General features: G+C 55.5%; 1 protein-coding gene across 6 annotated transcripts in view; it reads right to left on the reverse strand.

Moving 5' to 3' along the window:
• KIF21B (kinesin family member 21B) overlaps positions 1-13,398 on the reverse strand; it is an 85,829-nt gene extending 72,431 nt beyond the window's left edge. For 3 of the 6 annotated variants that reach the window (XM_037884995.2, XM_037884993.2, XM_037884992.2), the window contains exon 1: positions 13,073-13,397. In XM_037884995.2, the coding sequence (XP_037740923.1) occupies positions 13,073-13,113 (41 nt within the window). In that variant the 5' untranslated portion in view covers positions 13,114-13,397. Of the gene's footprint in view, positions 1-13,072 lie in introns of all 6 variants that reach the window. The other 3 variants (XM_043533539.1, XM_043533537.1, XM_037884994.2) reach the window with 2 other exon arrangements.
• Positions 13,399-22,912: the final 9,514 nt, after the last annotated feature.

The raw sequence follows: 22,912 nt of genomic DNA on the forward strand, positions 1-22,912 counted from the left end.
AGATCAAGGACGACCCCTTCCCACCTATTCGGAGAGCCGACCGGCTCGGATCCCAAACCACAAGAGACTGATTCTTCCAGAGCTGCTCAGATGCAGCAAATGGGCTGCTCACATGAGATCTGAGCACAAGACCGGAGTCGTCTTGGGTCCAGCTTGGATCAGGATGCTGGAGACTATTTTAGGTAGCTAGAAAATCTGTTGGATTATCTAAGATATTTATATGCCCCCCTCCCCCCATCACTGTATGCCTCACAAAACGTGTTTATCCTCCCCCCCCCCCTCCCCCGCGCACACACACCGCTCTTATCCCCATGGTACAGACGGGGAACAAAGCCACAGAGACGCCATGTGACTTGCCCAAGGTCACACACAGAGTCTGTGGCAGAGCAGAGAATTGAACCCGGGTCTCAGTGCCAGGCATGCAACTTAACCTCTGGGCCACCCATCCCTATTTAGGTGCAGGCCGCATTGAACAGGGGCTTTTACTCCCGCCTTTAGAAGATTCTCCGCTCCAGCTATGTGGCCTTCAAGACACGCTCCCACCCCAGGAAGGCCCATGAGATCCCCACCCCAAGGAGCATTCTGTCAAGGGTTAATACTAGGAACACGCTGAACCCAGGGGTTGTAATATGAACCCCTGGCTCCAGGCACCGAAGGACTTGAAACCCGAGGTTAGGGAAACTGTGGGGGTTAGTTTGAAGTCAGTTAAACCCACGAGTGCACAAAAAGCCATTCATTGCTCTCTTCCGGGAGCTTCCCCATTTATTTCCGTCCATGCAGACAGACAGGAGACGGCACCAAGTTCCTACCCATTTCTCCTCCCCCAGCCCTGCAGAGCATTCCCCAGGGTTTGAAATACGGACGGGCAATGGAGGGTATGCGACCAGGGCCAGCCTGACAATTCCCGAGCACCACCTGAGCTGCCTGCTCCAACCCCTGCAGCTGGGGGATAAACCGAGCTGCAGTGAACTTCTCCAAGCGCAGACAGGACGTCGCACCTGCCCCAGATCCCAGAGACCTGACAATCTCCCCCCCCCCCGGATTCAGAGTCCCCATCTAAAGCAGCTGCCACCTCCCCAGCAGCTCCCTGAGCAGCTAATTCTACTTGTAATTTGAGTAAACGATCAGCTAATTACTGCGGGAAAGCTTCCTCCCCACAGGATTCTGCACCTTCCCCACGCTGCAGAGCCAAATGGGGATCTAAGCAGCATGACACTAAGCCCGCTATGGACCCCAAATGGAGGAGGCAGGGGGGCAACAGATTAGCTGCAGCTGCATTGAATTCCCTTCCGTGTAGAGAGCAGGGCGAAGAGCCCTGCAGAGAGAGCCCTCAGCCAGTTTAGCAGTGAGGGTCACAGTGTAGCTCTGGGGTCTAGAGGCCTGTGCCCAGTTCTGGTCAGCCCATCTCCAAGGGGGCAGAGCAGAGGGAGATGGGGTTCAGAGACAGCCCACAAGAGCCACTCATCTGAGGGCCTGGGGCTGGTGAGCATAGAGAGGGGATGTGAGGCCAGTGTCCACAACAACGAATGGGGCACAGAAGGCTGGTCAGACCCTGCTATTCAGCCCATCTCCTAGTGGAAGGACGAGGGGACAGTCAATGGACTGAAAAAGCAGCATGTTTCAAAGAGATGGAAATACATATTTTTCACACACACACACACACACACACACACACACACACCCACCCACCCACCCACCCCGTGGAACTCACTGCCACAAGATTTCACTGAGTCCCAAAGCTTAGTGGGATTCACAATAGTCAGGCATTCCTACAGATGGCGAGACCCACCAGCGTTCTAGTGACAATTAAAGAGGTGGCAGATGTTGCCCCATGTCATGGCACAGGGGCCAGCTAGGGACTTCGGGATGCTCCCCAACTGGAGGATTTGCAACATGGGCAGCCTGCCTGCAGGTTTCAGCTGTCACCTGTGGCCACTTCAGAGCTGCCCTCCGTGGTCACGAGGGCCTCCCACCATGATCATCTTCCTGGGCTTCCGTCAGCGCCCGCACTGCACTCCCACCGCCCTCCCCAGATACAGGCTCAGAGCAGGCGCTTTCCGTTGGTAACGCACCAGGGCCGGCTCTGAAACAGGGATCCCAGCCTGCCGCCCCTTGGCCAGGGTTACGAGAATTGGCCCAGAAAGAGGCTTTGTCCACACATGTCAGTGCAAGGATCCTCCAAGGGCTATCACCCACTCAGGAGCCAGTTTCCACCACTGCTCCCAGTTTAAAAATCCTGGGATCATCACTGATGTCCACGTTCATACTGGTCTGGTATCTTTGTTTAAAAAAATTATTATTCACTCAGCTGTTTCAATCTTTTTTTCTTATAACAAACCGAACAAATTCTAGATGCCAACATCTACAATGAGTACGAAGACCAAGATCCTGGCCTGGCATCTCCCACACAATCCCAAGTCATCTTCCCTGCCCTGGGGGCACCCGGCGGCAGGGTCCTTCGAACACAGCAGTTGGCCAATTCTCGTTCCACCACCTACACCAGAATTGGCAGTAAGTGGAGCTGGAACTGCCAGCCAGCCTCCTAGGAGATCTCAGACAGCACAGACAGCCAAGCCCAGGGCCTAATTCTGCCCCCCCGGCCCCCGCGCACAAACACACCCAGCCGATCTCTGCTGGTAATGTTAGCACCACCTGTTTGACAGCAGAGATGCCAATGCCCCATCCTGGGCAGGCCTGGCAGTGCGTCTGCTCCCTTCCCCCAGCAACCCTGCTCCAAGGGGACATATGTTCTCAGTACAGCCCTGTCTCTTGCTCAGCATCCCCGAGGGACAGCGGGAGGGGCTGCAATCAGCATGCACTCTGTTGAGGGAAAAGGCCCAGGCAGGGACCATCGAATTGTGGAGGTAAACGTGTGGTTACGCAGGTGGTATCGGAGAGAGGGCTTTGGATTCTTCGACCAAGGGATGTTGTTCCAGGAAGGAGGATTGCTAGGAAGAGATGGGATCCACCTAACGAAGAGAGAGGGAAGAGCATCTTTGGAAGCGGGCTTGCTAACCTAGTGAGGAGGGCTTTAAACTAGGTTCGCTGGAGGATGGAGACTGAAGCCCTGAGGTAAGTGAGGAAGTGGGATACCGGGAGGAGGGTGCAACAGGGGAGGCCTCCTGATTCATACTGAGAAAGCAGGGCAATCGGCTAGTTATCTTAGGTGCCTGTACACGAACACAAGAAGCCAGGGAAAGAAGCAGGAAGCATTGGAAGCCCTGGCACAGTCAAGGAACCATGAAGTGATTGGAACAACAGAGACTTGGTGGGGTAACTCAGATGACTGGAGCATTCTCATGGATGGGTGTAAACTGTTCAGGAAGGACAGGCGGGGGAGAGAAGGTGGGGGAGTTGCACTGTATGTAAGGGAGGGTAGGATTGCTCAGAGCTCCAGTAAGAAACTGGAGAAAAGCCTGTTGAGAGTCTTTGGGTTAAGTTTAGAGGCGAGAGCAACAAGGGTGATGTCGTGGTGGGCGTCTGCTATAGACCACCAGACCAGGGGGATGAGGTAGACGAGGCTTTCTTTGGACAACTAACAGAAGTTTCCAGAGCACAGTCCCTGGTTCTCATGGGGGACTTCAATCACCCTGATATCTGCTGGGAGAGCAATACAACAGTGCATTGAGAATCCAGGAAGTTTTTGGAGAGAGTTGGGGATAACTTCCTGGTGCAAGTGCTGAAAGAACCAGCTAGAGGCCGTCCTCCTCTTGACCTGCTGCTCACAAACAGGGAAGAATTGGTAGGGGAAGTAGAAGAGGGTGGCAACCTGGGCAGCAGTGACCATGAGATGGTCGAGTTCAGGATCCTGACACAGGGAAGAAAGGAGAGCAGCAGGAAACGGACCCTGAACTTCAGAAAAGCAGACTTTGACTCCCTCAGGGAACTGATGGGCAGGATCTCCTGGGAGGCTAATATGAGGGGGAAAGGAGTCCAGGAGAGCCGGCTGTATTTAAAAGAAGCCTTATTGAGGGCGCAGGAACAAACCATCCAGACGTGCAGAAAGAATAGCAAATATAGCAGGCGACCAGCTTGGCTTAACAGAGAAATCTTCGGTGAACTTAAACACAAAAAGGAAACTTACAAGAAGTAGAAGCTTGGACAGATGACTAGGGAGGACTATAAAAATATTCTTGAGCATGGAGGGGTGTAATCAGGAAGGCCAAAGCACAGCAGGAGTTGCAGCTAGCAAGGGATGTGAAGGGTAACAAGAAGGGTTTCTACAGGTATGTTAGCAACAAGGTGGTGGTCAGGGAAAGCGTGGGCCCCTTACTGAATGGGGGAGGCAACCTAGTGACAGAGGAGGTGGAAAAAGCTGGAGTACTCAATGCTTTTTTTGCCTCTGTCTTCACAAACAAGGTCAGCTCCCAGACTGCTGCACTGGGCAGCACAGCATGGGGAGGAGGTGACCAGCCCTCTGTGGAGAAAGAAGTGGTTCGGGACTATTTAGAAAAGCTGGACGTGCACAAGTCCATGGGTCCAGATCTAATGCATCTGAGGGTGCTGGGGGAGTTGGCTGATGTGATTGCAGAGCAACTGGCCATTATCTTTGAAACTCGTGGCAATCAGGGGAGGTCCTGGATGATTGGAAAAGGGCAAATATAGTGCCCATCTTTAAAAAAGCAAAGAAGGAGAACTACAGATCGATCAGCCTCACCTCAGTCCCTGGAAAAATCATGGAGCAAGTCCTCAAGGAATCCATTTTGAAGCACTTGGAGGAGAGGAAGGAGATCAGGAACAGTCAACATGGATTCACCAAGGGCAAGTCAAGCCTGACCAACCTGATTGCCTTCTATGAGGAGATAACTGGCTCTGTGGATATGGGAAAAGCAGTGGATGTGATATACCTTGACTTTAGCAAAGCTTTTGATACAGTCTCCCACAGTATTCTTGCCAGCAAGTTAAAAAAGTGTGGATTGGATGAATGGACTATAAGGTGGATAGAAAGCTGGCTAGATCGTCGGACTCAACGGGTATTGACCAATGGCTCCATGTCTAGTTGGCAGCTGGTATCAAGTGGAGTGCCCCAACGGTTGGTCCTGGGGCTGGTTTTGTTCAATATCTTCATTAATGATCTGGAGGATGGTGTGGACTGCACCCTCAGCAAGTTCGCAGATGACACTAAGCTGGGAGGAGAGGTAGATACACGGGAGGGTAGGGATAGGATACAGAGGGACCTAGACAAATTGGAGGATTGGGCCAAAAGAAATCTGATGAGGTTCAACAAAGTGCAGAGTCCTGCACTTAGGAAGGAAGAATCCCATGCACCGCTACAGACTAGGGACTGACTGGCTAAGTGGCAGTTCTGCAGAAAAGGACCTAGGGGTTACAGTGGATGAGAAGCTGGATATGAGTCAGCAGTGTGCCCTTGTTGCCAAGAAGGCTAACCGCATATTGGGCTGCATTAGTAGGAGCATTGCCAGCAGATTGAGGGAAGTGACTATTCCCTTCTATTCGGCACTGATGAGGTCACATCTGGAGTATTGCGTCCAGTTTTCAGCCCCCCACTACAGAAGGGATGTGGACAAATTGGAGAGAGCCCAGCGGAGGACAACAAAAACGATCAGGGGGCTGGGGCACATGACTTATGAGGAGAGGCTGAGGGAACTGGGATTGTTTAGTCTGCAGAAGAGAAGAATGAGGGGGGATTTGATAGCTGCTTTCAGCTACTTGAAAGGGGGTTCCAAAGAGGATGAATCTAGACTGTTCTCAGTGGTGGCAGATGACAGAACAAGGAGCAATGGTCTCAAGTTGGAGTGCGGGAGGTCTAGGTTGGATATTAAAAAACACTGTTTCACTAGGAGGGTGGTGAACCACTGGAATGGGTTAGCTACGGAGGTGGTGGAATCTCCATCCTTAGAGGTTTTTAAGGTCAGGCTTGACAAAGCCCTGGCTGGGATGATTTAGTTGGGGTCGGTCCTGCTTTGAGCAGGGGGTTGGACGAAATGACCTCCTGAGGTCTCTTCTAATCCTAATCTTCTATGATTCTATGCACCCCCACAAGACCCAAGCTGTTCCCTCTGGCTACACAGGTCTCTCCACCCCACTTGCAAAGCTAGTGCCAAATTCGAACCAGAGCCAGCCCCCATGGCTGGAGGGGGTGTGCACCCTCCCCACTTGACAGGGCAGAGGGGAGCAGCCCCAGCAGCTTTGGGGATAACAGGCGCTCGGCCTGGCCACGAGCGAATCAGCAGCCTGGTTAGGGGAAGGCTGCGTGTTTCAGCAGTGTGTTTAGAAAAGAGCCTGAGGTCTGGAGGTTGCAGGGTTTAAATAAACTTGAAATCTGACTCGACTTCCTTCCCCAATTTCACAAGCTCCATTTCCTGGCCCTTTTCGGGCATGCTCAGCTGCTGCAGGAAACGTGGGCTAGGGACTTTGAGGGTAGTTTTGTATTTTTTTTTATATTTGAAAAGTTCTTTGAAACCCAGCACAGACACTTTTGTGAAGAACTCCCCCAACCCCTACCCCAAAGCAGCTCTAGGAGGGCCCAATCCCATCACCCCAGCCTCCCCAACCCTCCAATCAAACCCTGGGCACACAAAGAAACAACAGCGCTCAGTGGGCTCCATCACACCGGCCCCCAAGTGGATCTGCTTCCTGGACCTTGGAGCGTCCTCTATTGACACAAACAAGCCTGGAGGGCCAGCCTGGCCATGGGAGAGGGAGCCAGGGTCTGCTCCCATGAGCCCAGTGGGGCCTGGAGTCTGTCCACCACCAGCCGCATCGCCAGCCCTGTTCTGACAGCATCAGAACCAGCTGAAGTTCGGACCCGTGGCGGAGTCTGTGAAGCCGGCAGTTGGGACGGGGCGAATGGAAGGCTAAATTAAGAAAGTCTTCTGGAATCGAGAACAGGAAATGCAGAGTGCTCGCTGTCTAGTTACATGCAAAGACACTTAACTTGTGACAGCCACAGCCTGGAGGTCACCTATGAGAAGGAAAAACAACAAGGGGCATGTCCTCTTCCCCCATCTTCAGTAAAGAAAGACTACTAGATTTTTTTAAACTTTAGGACTATCAGGAATAAAGTCTTCAGCCCTGTCTATGATTAGCGTTGCACCGTTTAACTAACAGTGTGATTTTAAACTAGTTCAGTTAAACCAGTGTAAACGCAGGGTGAACAATCCATTTAGTTCCAGCACAGTTCAATCTCCATTTTTCTTAACTCATTTCCCCATCAATCCAAACAAGACTGAAAGCAAATTAAGAGCATCCACACAGGGATTTGCACCAGTTTAACAAAAGCTATTTTGAAACTGACTAAAACAAGAGCAGTTTATATTTAAACAAGGCCTTACCTTTCCTCTTTCTGCCAGAGGTCTCCCTGGAGGACCAGAGAACTGGAGTAGAAGCTTTCACTGCCCTTAATTGAAAGGGCAAACATGTTACATATTGAACAAAGAGCTTTTCTCCCATTTGATTGTCAGGTGTTTGAGTTGAAGTGGTGTTAAAGACAAGAAGTTCAAAACAGTCTAATTTTGGTGTAAATCCACAGATGTAATTTTGCTGGTGCAGCTTACCCTGGTTTGAAAACCTGGTGTTAACTGTATATTAGGACTTTGGTCTGGCACATGTACATCCGTGGCTAAAAATCCAGTGTAAGGTTTTTATTTAGACCTTGCTATTCTCTTGCCAGTGTTATGTTTCATGGCCCACACACAGAGGAGTTAAATCAAAACAGATGCACTTGCCAGAAGGTTGCAATGTAACTATTCCTTAGAATCCAGAACCCGAACACACAAGGATCCAAACACAGAGAGAGAGAAAACAGGCTGCTCCCTAAACTAGAGAGGCACAATTCACCCCACCTTACTCTAAGCATCTGCTGACTGCTGCTGGGCCCACATTGCACATTTCCCTCCAGAGCCACCTAGTCTGCAGGCTGGATCAAAAACAAACCAAACGAAAAAACACACCCTTGAAATTTAAAGTGACAGCCTACAATTTTAACAGCATTTTCAATACACCATAATCAGTTGCTCAGTTTGAAGTTCTATGGGACTTGTGATGTCATAAACCTAGTCGTTCTGCAGCCATACACAGAGTCGTCCAGGGAAGAGAGACAGCCTCACTCTCGGCAGTAAAAGAAGGAGGAAAACAGTCAAGAAAACAAAAATAGCATTTTCTAGGCTTTCCTCCTACTGCACATCATTAGATGAACCAAAAAAGGGGCCTAAACCCCATGGGTTGCTCTCCCTTCTGCCCTCAAGTTTCCAAGACAGGCCTGGCTCCATCTCTGTAGCAGAGCAGCCGGCAGTCCAGCCCTTGGGCAGTGTAAACGGAAAGGGGTTTGTTTTTTTGCTTGTGTTATCATGAGAGAAGATTAAAAAGGCATCTGGATAAGCAGCAAGCTGGGGAGCCAACAGGGCCAGCTCAGCCACATGAGCAGAAGCTGGCCACATCACTGCCTGTCATAGGTAGGTAATAAAAGCACACTCCAGCACACCTTGCTGGCAGGTCTGTGCCTTGAACCAGCAGCCATTCAAGGAAGAGCCACTGTCTTCGCTGATTTTGCTTTGATGTGTAAAGTGCATCTATTTAACAGACTCGCCTCCCTCCCTGTTGCTTTTGCAGGCTCAGCTCTTTGATCCAGGAGCAGGTATTTGGTATCATGTTGGGTTTTTTTTTTTAAAGGTTTTACTGCATTTCTGCAGATGGCGCTGGGATTCCCCTCCCCAATGCATTGAAAACTCAATTCCACAGGTCTCGACTTTCCAAGCAGGTGCTGGAGCAGGTTCTGTGCTGTCCCATCCAGGCATTGCACAGCCTGACAGATCCTCCCTACAGGGCCAGTCTGCAAAGTCCCTTCCTCCCCTCAGGGAGCCCTGGCTCCAGCACGGACTCTCACAACGAACTGCTCACCAGGGGCATAAGGGGTTAATAGCCTGGTCCTAACCAGAACCATGGGCTCCTTCTCCCTTGGTGCTGCAGCTCCCACCCCCACGTGGCAGCCACACTCAGGCAGCTCCTGGGAGCAGTGTTCTTGGGAGGCCACCATGAGGAGGGACATATAAGCACCTCCATAGGTGTGTGGCCCCAGGATCCTCGGGAACTGGTGGGGCACGCAGCACAGCAGAAGCCAGGGGTACCCCAAAGATCCCTGTGAATTCTGGGTCAGGGTGGATCCATGGAACGAGGTGCAGGGTCTGAGCGCTCAACTGCAAGTCCTGAAGGTCATGGGTTCAAGTCTCGCTCAATCTCACCCTGAAAGGCCACCTCCAGTTCACCCGGCTGCATACCGGGTACCTGATCCATTGGGGCAGGGCAGCCAAAGGCAGTTGGAGGGGATGCTGGCCACATGGTTCTCCTGCCATAGCTATGAAACTGACCTGCCTCGATCGCACCAGTCCGATGAACCATTGGCTGGGCAAATTCTGACATTGTGCATCTAAGGGGGAGGGTAAAACCTCTGGCCATCGCCTCACCTTCCTTCCCATGCCAAAGGTGGCTTTTCAAACCCCTCTGCTTCTCTGCCTTCCATGGAGCCAGAACCTCCCAGATCGGGTCACGCTGCAGAGCTGCGACTCCCCACTTCTGCGTACGCAGGCACCTGGTCACGCACAGAGGGGTGCGCACACCCCAGGCGTGCCAGAGTCCAGCTGCTCCTGCTGGCTGGGCAAGGGCGGTTTAGTATCATTCCAAAGGCGGCAATCCCACAGTCTGATTGAAAATGGGGATAAAGCTCTCGACCCCCCAGGGCAGAGTCATTTGTGTCTTTCTGGGTCTTAGCAGATAATGCGCTACAGATTTCCAAGTGCCCAGCACGCTCGGGCCTGGGTTTGCAGGGGAGTTGGACAGGCAACCCCCTCCCCCTTCCAACACACTGGAAGTCCTAGCGCTGTATCGGAATCAGCCAAAAAGCGCGAGGACCTTCCACGGCCCGGGCTGGTGTTTGGGACCCTTTCTGTACTGTTCCAGCCCAGTGCTGCAATCCTGCCTTGCTGTCCCATTGGCCACCACTGGCCTCATTATTACCATTTATTTCTAAACCCCCTCCTTTGTCCTGCCAATTCACCTTCAGCTTCCAATGCATGCACCCCGTTTCCCCCCCCCCCCCCCGCCCCAAACCAGCTTTCATTGGCCAGATCAGCGGCAAATAGCCTCGCCCCGAACCAATATCTGGAGCTAGGAGAGGCTCTAAAGACAATGGAGCACAGGGCAGATTGGGTAAGGATCAGCCTGAGAACCCACAGAGCGCACATGCTCCCACATACACACCCTTCCCTCTGCTGATCTCATCCTCCACCATCCTAGCTAAGCCACAGCCAAACACCAACGTCACTGACACTCTCCAGAATGCACGATTCGGAGACTGATACCCTCTCTCCCTCCCCCGGCCCTTCTGCTCACCCTTGGGCCACCGAGGGGTTTCAAAAGCTGCTCGCCAGCAATGCACCACGTGAGCCTGAGAACCCCTCTAGTAGACACAGGCTAATGGGGATTAGCTGGGAGCAAGGCACCGCCGATTATAAAGGCCCACAATAATCCTTCGCCAGGACTACAGCCATCCTTTCACCTCAGAAAGGGGGAGCCCCCAGCAGCCCAGACTGGGGGCTTTTGTTAGAGGATCTGTCCTGAAAGAAATGCAAGATGAATGACGGGTGGATCTCCAACCAGTGGGAAACCTCTGTGCTCGGGCACACACACAGTGTTGGGGCACCAGTGCAAACCCCCATGGGAGACAATTTAAACCCGTGCAACACAGTAACAGTGCAGGTTACCTGAGCTAATATCCCGGAGCAGACAAGGTCTCCAAGCAGTACCCGCTCCTCCCCCTGACGTCAGGGGCTTGGCTGCTCCACTTAAGGGGTTCTTAGTGAGTCAGTGCAGGCTCCATTGACTTCACTCCAGATTCACACCAGCTCAAGCCAAATCAGAATCTGGGCCACCAGGGCCATCCTCTCCTGAGCCGGTGGTGTGGGGGGAAGGACGAGTTGCCTCCCGGTAAAGACATAGGAGATCTGAGTGAGCTGGGGCGCAGGGCAGTTCCCATTGATGGCCATTTCTCAGACACACACAGGCCTGCTTCAAATGCTGCATTTAAAATAGTCTCTTGCATCATCAGTCTAGCACTAGCCGCCAGCCGCCTCCCAGAGGGGTCTGCAGCACTCCCCACGGGCAGAGATCCCACCGCTCACCCCCATCACAGAAAACAATGGAAAACAAGAGAGGTTACCACTATAACCAAGGCAGGGACAAGGATTTGGAGAGACTATTGGGCCCTGTCTACACAGCCGGGCCCAATCAGATTCAAAACCGGTTCAGCTGGACCATATTTCAGAGAATTTCCATGGAGACCAACTCCCCAGAAACACCAGGTTTAAACAACAGGGCCTCTAATCCTGCCTCCGTTAGACCCCCCCAAGACCCTCGGTGCTTTTAGTGCAAGCACTGTGGCTTTAAGAGGGCCCAGGCCAGGGTCACTTGAACTGGGTGACCCAGCAGACAGGCTCCCCGGTTTGGTGACCACTCAACACGGGGCAGACGGTCACCTCTCTGCAGACGGAGCCGAAGGGGAAGCGCTGCCCAGGGCCAGAAGTCAGAGCCCGTCCTCCACGCTGGGACAGTGGCTCAGTCTGCAACGGACTTGCTTACCTCCCCTCCCACCTGCCCCAGCGCCAGTCTCCCCATGGAGCATCAGCGCCGGTGTGCTCGCCACACGGCAGCTCAATAAGGTGCGCTTATGCAGCAGGGTCTCCCCTCCCTCACCCCACCGCTCCTTTCTTGGCAACGAGCCGCAACGAAAATGACAGTCGGCTCCAGGATCCTAGTGGCTGCACTCAGAATACACCCAGCCCTGAGGCTTCAACAAAGAACCCCCGAATCTGACAAGGGCTCTGCAATCCTCCTTGAGACCCAGTGCCGATACCTTACTAGAAATCTTGCCACAGTTTCTCCCCTAACGCCCCGTGCACCCTACCACCACCTAGAGCCATCCAGCACAGCTCACAATAGTCCCATTAACTGCAAACAGATTAGATGCCATTTACAAATCCCTTATTAAAAAAAAATGCAAATGCAAAATCTTTCCCCTATTGTTCCCAGGCCAGGAGGAAGCACAAAGGATGCCGAGATGAGGCAGTGTCTCCGACCTTCCCACTGAAGCAGGAGACTCACACCTTCGGGGAGGATAAAGGGACTGCTGTAGCCACATTTGTCACCGATTGCATTTAAAACACACACAAAATGGCCATGAAACAAGCACATTTGATGAGGGAAAGCTGCAAAGCGGAAACCCGCAAGGGAGAACGGAGGTAAAGCAGCACTGACGTTCAACAATGACATTTGGGATGTTCTCCCCCACGCCTGGAAGGCCACTCAGACCAAGGGGAGAGGAGAGTCCTGGATACAACAGATTAACACCAAATTACAACAGAAAGGAGCAGCTCTTGCCAAACCAAACCCCCCAAACTGTGAGGCCAGGAAACGGATTTTTGGTGGCTGGAGATAAAGGGGGGTCATCCAGGCCTCAGAGACACAGACAGCTCTTTCATTGTACGACCCGGGGCTTTGTTGGGCTACAAAAATATAACGAGAATAAATCGAGCGCACGCCAGTCGGGGAGGAAACCCAGCAAACTGCTAGGCTAGTGTGCGAAATACAGGATTTCCTCACTGGTTATCTTTCAGAGCGGTCAGCGCCGGCCGGATTCAGAGAGAGAGGCAGAGAGCAGCCCAGTGTTGTCTCAGAAGACAGAACAATATTGATCTGTGCATCAGAAACACACATCCTAGACAACACACACACACACACACAACCCCCTAGGCAAAAACCAGAACAACATCCAGCTGCTGAGGCGCACAGCCCCCATCCTGATCTGTGCCTATCCAGGCTCCAGATAAAGCTCACACAACCCACCCCCCCTGCAAGGCACCAACCCACCAGTATTGATCTGCACACCCCCATGCAGCCCCCCCCCCCGAATTTTGCACCTCTGTTTAACCCCATGGACCCCCAGCAGCAGGAGGAAGGGGGCGAGCCGCAGAAGGGGCTGGACCAACGCACGGCACCTTTGTCTGCCCCCAAAGCCCATCACCCCATTTCCCGGCGCCAGCCCCTCACCGCGGCCGCTTACCTCACCGCCACCTGGACGCAGCAGTCCCCGGGGGTCGCCATGCCCGCGGCCTCTCGCCACCCCACTGCGCGGAGGGGGGGGGGGGGCTACAGCTCATGGGAGGCGAGGCGGGGCCGGGGGTCCCGGGGCCGGAGCCGCCCCGGTTCAGCTGGGGACGGAGGCAGCCAGGGGTGGCGGGCGGCGGCGGCGGGGGGCGCGGGCATGCCGGGCGCGGGGCTGAGCGGGGCGCTGCTCCATCCGCCCCCCGCGGAGCGATGCGGAGCCGGGGCCGCGCAAGCTCCGCCGTGAAACTGACAAGCCTGGAGCGGAGCCGGGCGCCCGAGCCAGCCCCGCGGCGGAGCGTGGGGCCGGGCCAATCCGGGCCGGGGAGGGCGGGGCCGGGCCGGCTTTAAAGGGCTGGGCACGAGGGTGGGGGCGAGCCCGTGTGCGCGACACACACGCCGCACCGACTAGTGAAACACACGCCGGGGGGCGCCCTGCCCTGGCAGCGTAGGGCGACCCCACAGCAAGCGAGGGGTGGTAGGTGCCGCCATATAGAGAAACCCCAAATGTCAGGACTGGCCCTATAAAATCAAGACACCTGGTCACCCTAGTTCAGTACCAGAGCAGAAGCTGGTCCAGTAAAAGCGATTCCCTCACCCCCCCCCCCTTACGCCCAGGGCTCCCTGGTGAGTGTGAGAGACCCCCCCCCCATTCCCCTCCCGTGAGGGGGGAGGGAGCCAGGCGGGCCTTACACGAAGGGGCGTGCGAGAGACACACACACGCAGCTGGGGTCTAAATCCGTGGTTCTCAAGGACCAGGCTCTGGACCCTGAGATCTCCCTGACACTGCTGAGGAAGGCAGCAAGCCGGGCCCTGCGGTCAAAAGAGTTGAAACGTGAGACCCCCCCCCCCCCCCCCCCCCCGAGACACCCCAGAAGTGTAAATCAGCGCCCAGGACTGTGAACTAGCTCCCAGGACTGTGCATCAGCCAGCGGGCCTTGGCCTCAGTCAGGCCGGGAGCTGTGGACAGGGGGTGTCAGCTCCCAACACAAACACAACCCAGCGCCCACCTTTGTGACAGACCTGCCCCAGGGCAGGCGGTGTATTGAGGATGCTGGTGTGTCAGAGCCGCACCACTGCCCCCTGCTGGCTGCAGGGTTTTCGCCCTGCTCATGGGAGCAGCATCTCCTGTGGGGTGAGGCCGGGGCCCGTGAGCTCTCCAGCTGCGCCGGGAAACTGGGTTCTCACCCAGCCCGTTTTCCTTTAACTCCAGAGGCTCGTAGGTCCTGGGCTATGGGTGGCGGGGACCAGCTTGTTACACCCGCATCGGCCCTGAAGTTAGTGTGAGGCTACGCGGAGATCCGCCTTTCTGCACAGTGGCCCCAGACTCCCACCCCATCACACACATTTGCTGCATACGTGTCATGCCCGCGGCACGGTACGTCATGGCTTCAGAGCGACTGATGCTGCCACAGCAAAGGTCCTGAGTCCCACCGCTGTAAGGCGGTGGGTGGGCGGACTGCCATGATCAGCGGTGGGAAGAGAATAGGCTAGTTTGCTGCCACGGCTGCACACGGTATATTCACATGGCAGCTGCACTGGGAGGGGCACATGGGGCAGAGAGGAGCAGGGCCTAAAGAGGGATCAGGCTCACAGACAACCCCACCCCCGCGAGGTCAGGATACTCCCCGGCCTGTTTGCCAATGAGCAGACCGACAATGGCACCCGGGCCTGTGGACCCTGCTCTCCACCGGCACCTGCGTTAACTGTATTCAGCACACCCATGGGACATACAGTGCTGGCCACACCTGCCCAGCTGTGCTGAGTGGGGACACCGCTGCCCGTGAGCTGAGGCCCCAGCCCTGCTGAGCTTCTTGGTCTTGTATCAGGTGGGCACCCTCTAGAATAGGGCACGATCCTCCTCTCCCCATCACTGATTTTAGCCCGAATGGAACCCCTGCTGGTTCACGCCAGGATGAGAGGGGTCAGGCCCTGCGACTCCCAGTGGGAGAGACCACCACCAGGTTTCATTGTCACTGCTTACAGGGCCAGTCTCCATTCCCCTCAGGGAAGCCATAGGACCAGCCTGGTCTCTGGTGTAAATACCTTGTCTTGTGGCAGTAGCTTGCGGCCTGATTTCATCCCTGCTGTATGTTCTATTTTGTTTTGGTTTTGTTTTTTTAAGGAGGGAGCGGTATGATCGAATAGTTAAGGGAGGGGACTAGGCATCTGGACTCCTGCGTTCTGCTCGGTTGCTGTCTTGTGGCATTTCCCTTCCCAGTGCCTCAGCTTCCCACGTCAATAAAATGGGGGCAAACTGTGTTGCTCCTTCGTGGTGGGCCTGGGCTGAAAAGGGCTCGGTACAAGGGTGAATGTTATTTTTTGAGGATTAATTATGAGCAATACTTATTTCACTCTCATTTCTATGGCAACCAGAGGTATAGCTGAAAGCCGATAAATCATTTGGAAAGGCAGGTGTGTGCCTGGTTTCTAACCCTGCAAATAGTGCCCCCCTGATGAGTGTGTGTTGCAGTGAGGCCCCCTCTGTGCCAATCCAAGCCCAGACCTGGAGAAGAGCTCGGGGCAGCTCGAAAGCTTGTCTCTTTCACAAGCAGAAGTTGATCCATCACCACACCCACTGGCTCATATCCTGGGACCAAAACAGCTACAACAAGGCAGCAAACAAACCTGGGCTTGGTCTGTTGCAGCTACAGCTGCAGAAGCCTGGCTCTTTAGCTCAAGTTCTAGCCACTTGTTGCTTTTTGCTCTGGAGGGCCCCACATTCAATCCCTGGAGTGTCAGCCCCTAGAAGACATTCCCCCCCGTTCAATCCCTGGTGTGTCAGCCCCTAGAAGACATTCCCCCCCGTTCAATCCCTGGTGTGTCAGCCCCTAGAAGACAGTCCCCCCCCCCGTTCAATCCCTGGTGTGTCAGCCCCTAGAAGACAGCCCCCCCCGTTCAATCCCTGGTGTGTCAGCCCCTAGAAGACAGTCCCCCCCCCCCGTTCAATCCCTGGTGTGTCAGCCCCTAGAAGACATTCCCCCCCGTTCAATCCCTGGTGTGTCAGCCCCTAGAAGACAGTCCGTCCCCCCCATTCAATCCCTGGTGTGTCAGCCCCTAGAAGACAGTCCCCCCGTTCAATCCCTGGTGTGTCAGCCCCTAGAAGACAGTCCCCCCCGTTCAATCCCTGGTGTGTCAGGCCCTAGAAGACAGTCCTCCCGTTCAATCCCTGGTGTGTCAGGCCCCAGAAGACAGTTCCCCCATTCAATCCCTGGTGTGTCAGGCCCTAGAAGACATTCCCCCCCGTTCAATCCCTGGTGTGTCAGGCCCTAGAAGACAGTCCCCCCGTTCAATCCCTGGTGTGTCAGCCCCTAGAAGACAGTCCCCCCGTTCAATCCCTGGTGTGTCAGCCCCTAGAAGACAGTCCCCCCCGTTCAATCCCTGGTGTGTCAGGCCCTAGAAGACAGTCCTCCCGTTCAATCCCTGGTGTGTCAGCCCCAGAAGACAGTTCCCCCGTTCAATCCCTGGTGTGTCAGGCCCTAGAAGACATTCCCCCCCGTTCAATCCCTGGTGTGTCAGCCCCAAAAGACAGTTCCACTCCTTCATGAAGCTGACCCTTGGAAACCAAATTCATTAGCTCTTCTCCACACAGGCAGCTGTTGATCTCTGCAGGCATCGCTCATCAACAGCAAACACTGCTCCCTCCTCATAAGCCAGCTGTGGGGCTGTGGCGGGTGCCACCAGGCCAGCTCAGAAAGGGCCCAATGTAGCGTGCGCCGGACCAGCAGTACGTGAATTCCATCGCTATGCCTGCTCCCCTCGCAAAACCCTCTGACCGAGACGTGGTGGGGTGGATTCCCCCCGCTCTGTTATCACACACTCATTTGCTTGGGCAGGCCGATCAGCGGCACGTCGCTCCAAACCTGCCCAGGAAGCAATCATGGCTGGTCGGGGTTCCCCAGCTGCTTATGTAGCCAGTACATGTAATGACTACAGCCTGCACGCCCAGGAATTGGGCCATCTCCCAGGAGACTGGCTGCGCGTCTAGTGACTGTGAACGGGAACAACGGCTGATCAGGTGAAATAGATTGCGGGGGGGTGGGGGGAGAGGATAAAACCCATTAATCAGAATGCCTTTGGCTAGCTCCAGGGGGTTAGCCAGGTGTGAAATCCAAACTCTGCCCTTTTAATACTGAAGCTGCCACAGAAAAATTACAAGAAGAAAGGACGGTGGAAGGCAGTGCAGCCCCTGTGATTATCATTTACTGTCTGTATTGCAGTGGCACCCAGGAACTCCAGAGGTGGGCCAGGCCCCATTGCGCAGACCCCAAGAGTTTCCAATCTAAGTACAGGAGTTTAAATCGCTTCCTCTGGCCAATAGTCTAACACAGGGGTAGGCAACCTATGCCACACGTGCCAAAGGCTGCACGCGAGCAGACTTTCCGTGGCACTCACGCTGCCTGGGTCCTGGCCACCGGTCCGGGGGGGCCCTGCATTTTCATGTAATTTTAAATGAAGCTTCTTAAACATTTTAAAAACCTTATTTACTTGACATACAACAATAGTTTAGTTCTATATTATAGACTTAAAGAAAGAGACCGTCTAAAAACGTTAAAATGTATTACCGGCACGCGAAACCTTAAAAGAGAGTGAATTAATGAAGACTCAGCACACCACTTCTGAAAGGTTGCCGACCCCTGGTCTAACAGATGAACAGTGGCTCTCACTTACTTGGTATCCAGTGAAGAATAGTCTCCTGTAAAAATAGCCTTTAACGGTTGCCACTCCACAGTAGTTCACCTTTATATGATGCTTTTTGTCCTGAACGTTACACGCTTACACGTGCAAAGCTAATTCCCTGCACTCCTGAAATGCAGCCCCCTCTGGGTGGAACCCAGCAGCTGTTTAGCAATGGACTGTAAGAAGCTAAGAGGCAGTGAAGAACACCCTGGCTAGCTGAACTAGCAGGGGACTCTAGGTATGCAGAATGCAATTATCCACAGTGGACTGTAGTTGGGATAGCCAGGCTATCACCCCAAGCCTTGTGCAAATCGCCTCGGGATCCTTACTGGCTAAACGAGGTCAAGGCTTCTCTTTTAGTGCTCGTCTCTTTCTGTAGCACAGCACCCCCTACTGCCCCTTGGCTGGAACTGACTCCGGGGATAGATCACCCCCTGCTGGGTTACCACCTCTCTTCTTGCAGCAATCTTGCAACACTTCAAGCAAGCGTACCTCGGTGGCGTCCCACCCCGTTGTTGGCATGGCCTACTGCTGCTTAGCTTGGGAAAGGTGGCGGAATGCCAGGGGCCCGATCCTGCCCGTTGAATGCCTGCTGCTGGTGACGGGCATTTGAAGTGCAGTGGGATCCCAGGCTGGGGCCCTAAGGACGCTCAGCTCCGGACTGTGCTGCAGGCCTGGCCTGAAGCAGTGCTCTGAGGGAGCAAACACAACCTCAGCAAGGGACGCACAGCATCCCGCTGCCCGGGCCCACGCAGCTGGGTGGATCCCCTCTGTCCTGGGTGCTGGGCACAGAACAATAATAACTCAGTGAGACCATGCAGTCGCGGCGCTGCTAAGGACAAGGCCACTGGCACCATTTCACACACGCCTTAGCCAGTCGCCTCTCACCCTGCATGAACCTGCAGCTTCAAACAGGGGCCCTGGCGCCTGTGATCTCCAGCGGTGGGACCTGGATCTTCATGGGGGGCAAGAGCCAGCCCAATGCCCCCTTCTCCCCAAAGGGCTGCGGGAGAGAAAGGCCTGGCTGAGGCAGCTCTCCCATTACACACCCAAGTGACCCCCCCACCCCGCCTGGATCATGGATTTAATGGGGAAATAGGCTCTTCCCCATAAGAAATTCCATCTCCGCTCTGGAGTCTTTCCCAGCTCTCAGATGTCTCCCCTCTTTTCCAGCACACTCCCACCACAGCCCCTTGTTGTAGCCACCAACTTCCAGGCAGGACAGACTGTGCTGGGGGAGGAAAGGGTTCTGGGCCTCACAAGGGATCTTACCCAGAGACCATTCCAGCTGGTCCCATACGGGGACCTGGAAATGTCCCCCACAGCAATCACTCCTCCGAAAGCAGAGTGGGGGCCCGGGCTTTTCTGAGGCTGGGTCTTGGGCCAGCTGGCTTCCTCCTTGGCGCGAGCGGTTGGTGCTCCCCCTCTACTGCAGGCTGGCTGCAGACTCAGGCAGACGCTGACGTCACGGTTACCCTCAGCAGTACGGCTAGCAGGAAGGCTAGCAATGAGACACAGTGAAAGCTGAGACACTGGCATCGCGACGTGGACAGGGTGGGGAGAGGCGGCACCTTGTCCTGGGCCTCTCTGCCTTAACCCGGCCAGGGGACAAGCACTTGTCTGGCCATCTATCGCTGTTTGTGGGGCACCCTTCGCTGGAGCTTCTCATCCCCGGCTGGGCACAGAAAGCCCCTGCTGCTGTTCTCCTCCCAGGGGTGGCTCTGCAGACTCCATCCCAGGGCAGGCAAAGGAATCCAGGCCACGATCTCCCCCCCGAGCCCATGGGCAGCCCAAGGAAGACGTGTGCTGTCAGACAGGAGACAATCCCAGAGGGGATTTTTTTGGTGGGGGGGATCCAGAGCCCACAGCTTGTTTCTCACAGATTGTAAAGCATCCTGTTTAAGCGATTCTAACTCGTAGAGAGAGGGCCGTTTAGGCTCGTCTGGAGGCCCTGGGCCTGGCCCAACTGGGCAGCGTCTATGTTCCTAACAGTGGGCATGCACTGCCCCAGTGAATGGGAGCTGCCCCCCGCCCCCCGCCCCCCGTCCCGCCCCAGCCATGCCTGTGTGGTTCCAAAGCCCCTTCCACGTGCACAGTTCCGGCGCCGCCCGGGCCATCCCGTTCACACGGCGGCACGATGCACCCGGGCCAGCTGGTGAAACGTGACCATGAGAGACCGCCGGGCTCGGAACACAAAATAAACCAGTAACTCAGATGTTACGGAGAATCCGGAGGCAAAAAAAGGAGAAAGCGCGACAGCTGGGGAGATCAAAGCGCCCTTCCCGGCGGCCTCGGGGTCTCCACTGCAGAGCCGCTGCCCTGCTCCTGACCTGTTCTCTCGCTCCAGTGCAAGAGAGAGAAGCCGAGTGAATGAGGATAAGGGGGAGTGTGCAGGGGAGTAGCCCCCCGCGGCATGTGCATGGTGCTCACACACACACACACCCCCAGAGGTGGCTGCATTTCGCAGCTGCCAGCCGTACACAGGGTAGTTGGAAAACATTGTGTGAGCCTATTTTTATAGAGCACCCAAAGAGCTGCAGTGCATCGAGCCAGCACCCCTGAAGGGCAGCCAAGAGGACAGCGGAGAAGGGGGATTTTGGGGTTCGGGTTTCGTGTTAGGATTAGGGTTAGCGGACAGGAAAGGGTTAGTTCTGTTGCTGGAGTGCTGTGAATGGTGGTCACTTGCCTTGCTTTTGACGCAAGAGACGGATGCAGAAGGAGGAGAAGAGACAGGGTAGTAAAGGGGCAATACGGCTTTCCACCGCCTTCTCAGGATACAAGTCACTGGCTGACCCCTGGGCAGGCAGGTCGGCCTCCCCCTGGCTGCGGTGTCATCTGGCTGGTCTGGTCCCCCTCCTTTGCTCGCAGCGCAGAGCTGCGGGGTCTGTCTCCTCCTGGCACGCTGCCGATGGGCTCGGATCAGGTGAAGAGCCGAGAGAGAGAGAGGACAGGAGGAAGATGGTGGTAGGGAGAAAGGAAGGAAGGGGAAAGCCGAGCAGGCTCTCCCCTGTATTAGGTGTGGTCCTCGCTGTCCAGTGGCGACAGGCGGGCTGCCGTGGATGTCCCGACGATCGAGGCTCGCCAGCCAAGGGCAGAGCATCTGCGGTGCCTCTGTTATCACAAGGGAGCTCCTGCCACGCCGGCTGGGGCCACGCGACAAAGCTCGAGGGCTTGTGCAGCGGAGTTTTTAATGCTCCTGCAGCGCAGACATGATCTGGCCTCATTTGAAGGATCCCTTGCCCGGAAAACTTTAGCCGGGAGTCTGTTTCTCCAGCACGTCTCTGGGAGGGGAAGCCAACCGGCACGTGTATCGCGCGTTTCACACGGCCCCAGCCGGCGCCTCCTGCTGGGCTTGGGGTGGGTTTGATTTCTGGGCCCAGGCCCCTTACTATGACCCAAACTCTTGAGACCCCATTGGAGTGCTCTCAGGGTCTGGCTGTGTCCAGCAGCCTCAGCGGAGGGTCTCCTGTGCATCCATGACAGGCCAGCCCAGTCTCTCCCCTGCCCCGAGGGACACAGCGGGGCCGGGCGGTTGGCACCGATAGGTGAGTGTCGGCTTAGACTTGAGCTGGGCCCGAACCAAGAGCTGAGCCCAGGCACGTAGAGCGTGGGAAGGTTTTTCCTCCCCACTGACCAGCACTAGTGGGGAACGCACTAGACTAGGCTGGAGGCCAGCGACCCCCTGAGCCACCCATCGCCCACCTCCCCCACTGGATCACAGCCAGTCCCCAGGGCAGCGCCAGCCCTTTGATGTCCCTGGGCGGAGGCTGATCCCCTTGGTCACAGGAGCCCAGTGAGGAGGTGGAGGCCCTGACAAAGCCCCATTGTGGGGCAGGAAGTGGGAATGGCCTGTCGGACAGGGGGAGGGGGTTGTCTGGCTGCACAGAGAGAGACGTTCCTGGGAGTCAGCTGGAATGAGACCAGCAGGTCGCGGGTGTACAGCAAAGCTTGTGCTATGGGGCGAGCCAAGGGGAGACTTGGCGGCTGGAAGCTGAAGCTAGAGACATTCAGGCTAAACATAGGAGGCCCCATTTTCACCGGTAAAAGGCCCTTAGCCAGTGGCACCGTGCACCAGGGCGGGGTGCGTTCACCATCACTTGGAATCTTACACGGGGATCGGCTGGGGCGGGCTAAGAAGCAGGCGCCAACTCTGCCAGGAGTTATGGGCTGGAGGCAGGAATCACTGGGGGATGTTCTCCATCTGGGGCGATGCAGGAGGCCAGACTGGCTGGTCACCCTGGTCCCTTCTGGCCTGAAGCTCTAGGAACCGGTTTCCTGCCCCGTGGGACCTGCCCCTCCCCAAGTTCTGGGTTAATTCCTGAGCAAAAGGGAGGGGTAAGACTTGGAGTTGGACAACTGGCCCCCTTTAATGAGGATACGTCTGAATTACACCCCAGATGTCCCATCCACAAACATGGGCTAGTTCACCTCACTCCCCATGGATTGGTCAGGTGGGGAAACCGAGGCACAAAGCGATTGAGGCCTCGTTAATATGTGTATTTCACCGAGGGGTACAGCTACACTGAAACCCCTCCTCCCCCCATGACACTAAGTCTCTGAGCCTGGGACTATGGGCTCAGGCTTGTGGGGGTCACACTCTGTGGCTAACAGCAGCAGTGTGGACGTTCCCACTCGGGCTGGAGCCCTCCCCTCTCGCTGGATCTCTGGGCCTGGCTCCCACCCGAGCGGGAACGTCTGCCCTGCTGTTAGCCCCATAGCCTGAGCCTGAGCCAGCTGACCGGGGCTCTGAGACGCATGGCATGTGGTGTTTTCACTGCGGTGCAGCTGTACCCTTGGGGACCCCAGCCGAGAGGGGGGCCCTGCTGTGCTGGACGCACAGGTCCTGCCTGGAAGAGCTAACAGCCCGCCTCAACGAGACCACACTCGGTTTGGGAGCCCAGCCTGAGGCCCCTTGGATGGGGCTTTCCTGGGGTGCTGAGCCCCTGCAATGCCCATTGAGTGCAGCTTGAGCAGCGGGCGCGTGACATTTCCTCATGATCAGGCCTCAAGTGTCTCCAACTGGGGCTCCCCAGAATGAAGGCCCTGGCAGTCAGCGGAGAGTGGCTGGTCCGAGGTCACGCAATGAGGCAGAAGTGGAACCCAGGCGTCCTGGCTCAGT

This window comes from Chelonia mydas, chromosome 21 (genome assembly GCF_015237465.2).
Source record: "Chelonia mydas isolate rCheMyd1 chromosome 21, rCheMyd1.pri.v2, whole genome shotgun sequence".
In the NCBI taxonomy this organism is placed as follows: Eukaryota; Metazoa; Chordata; order Testudines; family Cheloniidae; genus Chelonia; species Chelonia mydas.